Source organism: Limulus polyphemus, unplaced genomic scaffold (genome assembly GCF_000517525.1).
Source record: "Limulus polyphemus unplaced genomic scaffold, Limulus_polyphemus-2.1.2 Scaffold3931, whole genome shotgun sequence".
NCBI classification, from domain to species: Eukaryota; Metazoa; Arthropoda; class Merostomata; order Xiphosura; family Limulidae; genus Limulus; species Limulus polyphemus.
The window spans coordinates 49,250-51,686 of NW_013669541.1; the positions used below are offsets into that span (position 1 = coordinate 49,250).

The 2,437-nt window shown below is 35.4% G+C and overlaps 1 protein-coding gene across 2 annotated transcripts in view; it reads left to right on the forward strand.

Annotated features, from left to right (window-relative positions):
- LOC106470303 (LIM domain only protein 3-like) overlaps nucleotides 1-2,437 on the forward strand; it is a 30,941-nt gene that overhangs the window by 15,416 nt on the left and 13,088 nt on the right. Inside the window, exon 5 of one of the 2 annotated variants that reach the window (XM_013930849.2) lies at nucleotides 568-828. The exons of the other annotated variant lie outside the window; for it this stretch is intronic. Coding sequence (XP_013786303.1) covers nucleotides 568-574 — 7 coding nt within the window. The 3' untranslated portion in view covers nucleotides 575-828. Of the gene's footprint in view, nucleotides 1-567; nucleotides 829-2,437 lie in introns of those variants that run through there. 2 annotated transcript variants of the gene reach the window in all.

A 2,437-nucleotide genomic window follows, 5' to 3' on the forward strand; every position in this document is an offset into this window, starting at 1 on the left:
AAATTATCATGTCTTGGTGGCAGATGGACAATTGACGTGTGTATTAACACTTAAATTATCATGTCTTGGTGGCAGATGGACAATTGACGTGTGTATTAACATCTAGATTATCACGTCTTGGTGGCAGATGGACAATTGACGTGTGTATTAACACCTAGATTATCATGTATTGGCGCCAGATGGACAATTGACGTGTGTATTAACACCTAACTTATCATGTCTTGGTGGCAGATGGACCATTGACGTGTGTATTAACACCTGGATTATCATGTCTTGGTGACAGCTGGACAACTGACGTGTGTATGACTGTGATCGTGATTGTTTCAGTACAATAAAATACGAGGTTATTGATATTTTGATTAGTTATGGTTTGTTAGATGTGTTTTTAAAGTATTTCGAAAGAAAGTAAACTTTATTGTTGAGAAGTTATTGATTTATTTAGCATAAACAAGAGAACTTCGAGTTTACAGGTGAACATTTTTTGCTGTCAATTATTTTCAACCTTATATTTTTCGCAGATATTATAAATACATTATTGAAGGACTTTTTTTTTGTTGTTCTTTTTAGTGCATAGCTACATAATGGGCTATTATCTGCACTCTGTCCAATGCGGGGGATTCGAACCCCAAAGCACCCGAAGGACAAAAAAAAACTTTTTTCTTATAGTTTTTCCTGTGATACATTTCGAATTTGATCTTGAGATATAGTCTGTTTGTTTTGCGACACAGTTTGGTATATATATATATTTTTAAGTAGATCAACAAGTTTCATTTCATTCTGTAAGAATCTGGTATGAAAAGAAAATAAATAAAAAGAGATTCCAGACGAGGATGTTTAGCTTGTTTGATAACCTTCATTTACAGCTCGATGGGGTGAGATTGTTTGATAACCTTCATTTACAGTACGATGGGGTGAGATTGTTTGATAACCTTCATTTACAACTCGATGGGGTGAGATTGTTTGATAACTTTCATTTACAGTACGATGGGGCGAGATTGTTTGATAACCTTCATTTACAGTACGATGGAGTGAGCTTCATTGATAACCTTTATTTACAGTACGATGGGGTGAGATTGTTTGATAACCTTCATTTACAGTACGATGGGGTGAGATTGTTTGATAACCTTCATTTACAGTACGATGGGGTGAGCTTCATTGATAACCTTCATTTACAGTACGATGGGGTGAGCTTCATTGATAACCTTTATTTGCAGCTCGATGGGGTGAGATTGTTTGATAACCTTTATTTACAGCTCGATGGGGTGATATTGTTTGATAACCTTTATTTACAGCTCGATGGGGTGAGCTTCATTGATAACCTTCACTTACAGCTCGATGGGGTGAGATTGTTTGATAACCTTCATTTACAGCTCGATGGGGTGAGCTTCATTGATAACCTTTATTTACAGCTCGATGGGGTGAGATTGTTTGATAACCTTCACTTACAGCTCGATGGATTGAATTTCTATGATTAAGAAGTTCAATGAAGATTTTAAAATACGCTTAGCTTCAGATCAACCTTCTTTATGATCAGATCATTCTAGGATAAACCTGGTGTGATCAGTGATTTTGTGGAATAATTAATCACGTGTTTGAAAATAAAAAACTTCGTTCATTTCTAATCACACGAAAAGTAGTGTTTGTTTGTTTGTAATTAAACACAAAGCTACACAATGGGCTATATGTGCTCTGCCCACCACGGGTATCGAACCCGGATTCTAGCGTTGTAAGTCCGCAGACATACCGCTGAATAATTGATCAATGTTTACTCAATAAATCACACAACCTGAAAATATGTTTTAAAAAAATGTTCGGAATTTCGGATATGATAATATTTGAGGAAAATAAACTCCTAACGACCTTTATAAGGGTTAGAATAAAAATTGTATGTTTGAAAACACCAGAACTTAAATTATCGAAATTACGCAGACAACTTGTTAGTTTGACGTTTTTAACGTAATAGAATTTACAAGCACTATATACATTAGGTCGTTAAGAAATTAATGTCGCTTTTTTTAAGATGAAAAAACTCGAACAACTTATGTATCAAAAGAAAACATTTATTAAATTAAATAGTCTCCATTCTTATCGATGATGCTTTTCCATCTTACAATCAGGTTGTTAATACCCTTATTAAATAAATCACTTGGCTTTGAAGCAAAAAACATGTCGATGTCCTCTTTAATACCTTCCACATTTGTTTACGTTTTCCCATTAAGATGGTGTTGCAGTGAATGAAAAAGATGGTAATCTGATGGTGCCATATCTGGAGAATATGGTGGGTGGGAAGAACTTCCCAACCCAACTCTAAAAGCTTGTGTTGCGTCAAACGTGCCACATGTGGACGTGCATTGTTGTGGAAAAGAACACCACCTTTCCGATTGATGAGTGAAGGGTGTTTCTTATGAAGGGCTTGATTTAAATGTTCCAGTTACTG